General features: G+C 55.7%; 1 protein-coding gene across 1 annotated transcript in view; it reads left to right on the forward strand.

Annotated features, from left to right (window-relative positions):
* The window catches only part of LOC119582296 (arrestin domain-containing protein 17-like), a 25,225-nt gene extending 24,911 nt beyond the window's left edge, over positions 1-314 (forward strand). The window contains exon 10 of the mRNA XM_037930510.1: positions 99-314. Coding sequence (XP_037786438.1) covers positions 99-277 — 179 coding nt within the window. The 3' untranslated portion in view covers positions 278-314. The remainder of the gene's footprint in view (positions 1-98) is intronic.
* Positions 315-323: the final 9 nt, after the last annotated feature.

Below are 323 nucleotides of genomic sequence, written 5' to 3' on the forward strand. Positions count from 1 at the left end.
GTATCCCTTATCCCCATTTTCCACCCCCCCCCCCCGCGAAATCCCACGAACACCCCCACAAACTAACCCACTAACCTACCTCTCCCCCCCCCCCACAGCTCCCTACTGGTACGGCGAGTACGTCTACGACCGGGTGTCACTGGAGAGCATGTACGAGCGGATAACAGGCATACAGGACGACTTCGGGCCCCAGTATGAGCCGGTGACGATGTTTGCGCCCACGTACCTCTGCTACACCCCGGGCAACAAACTTGGAAATAAACCTGCTAGTTCTTGATAATGTTGGTCTCTGGTGGATTAGCGGTGTTTGTGATACGGAGTTT

Source organism: Penaeus monodon, chromosome 15 (genome assembly GCF_015228065.2).
Source record: "Penaeus monodon isolate SGIC_2016 chromosome 15, NSTDA_Pmon_1, whole genome shotgun sequence".
Taxonomy (NCBI): domain Eukaryota; kingdom Metazoa; phylum Arthropoda; class Malacostraca; order Decapoda; family Penaeidae; genus Penaeus; species Penaeus monodon.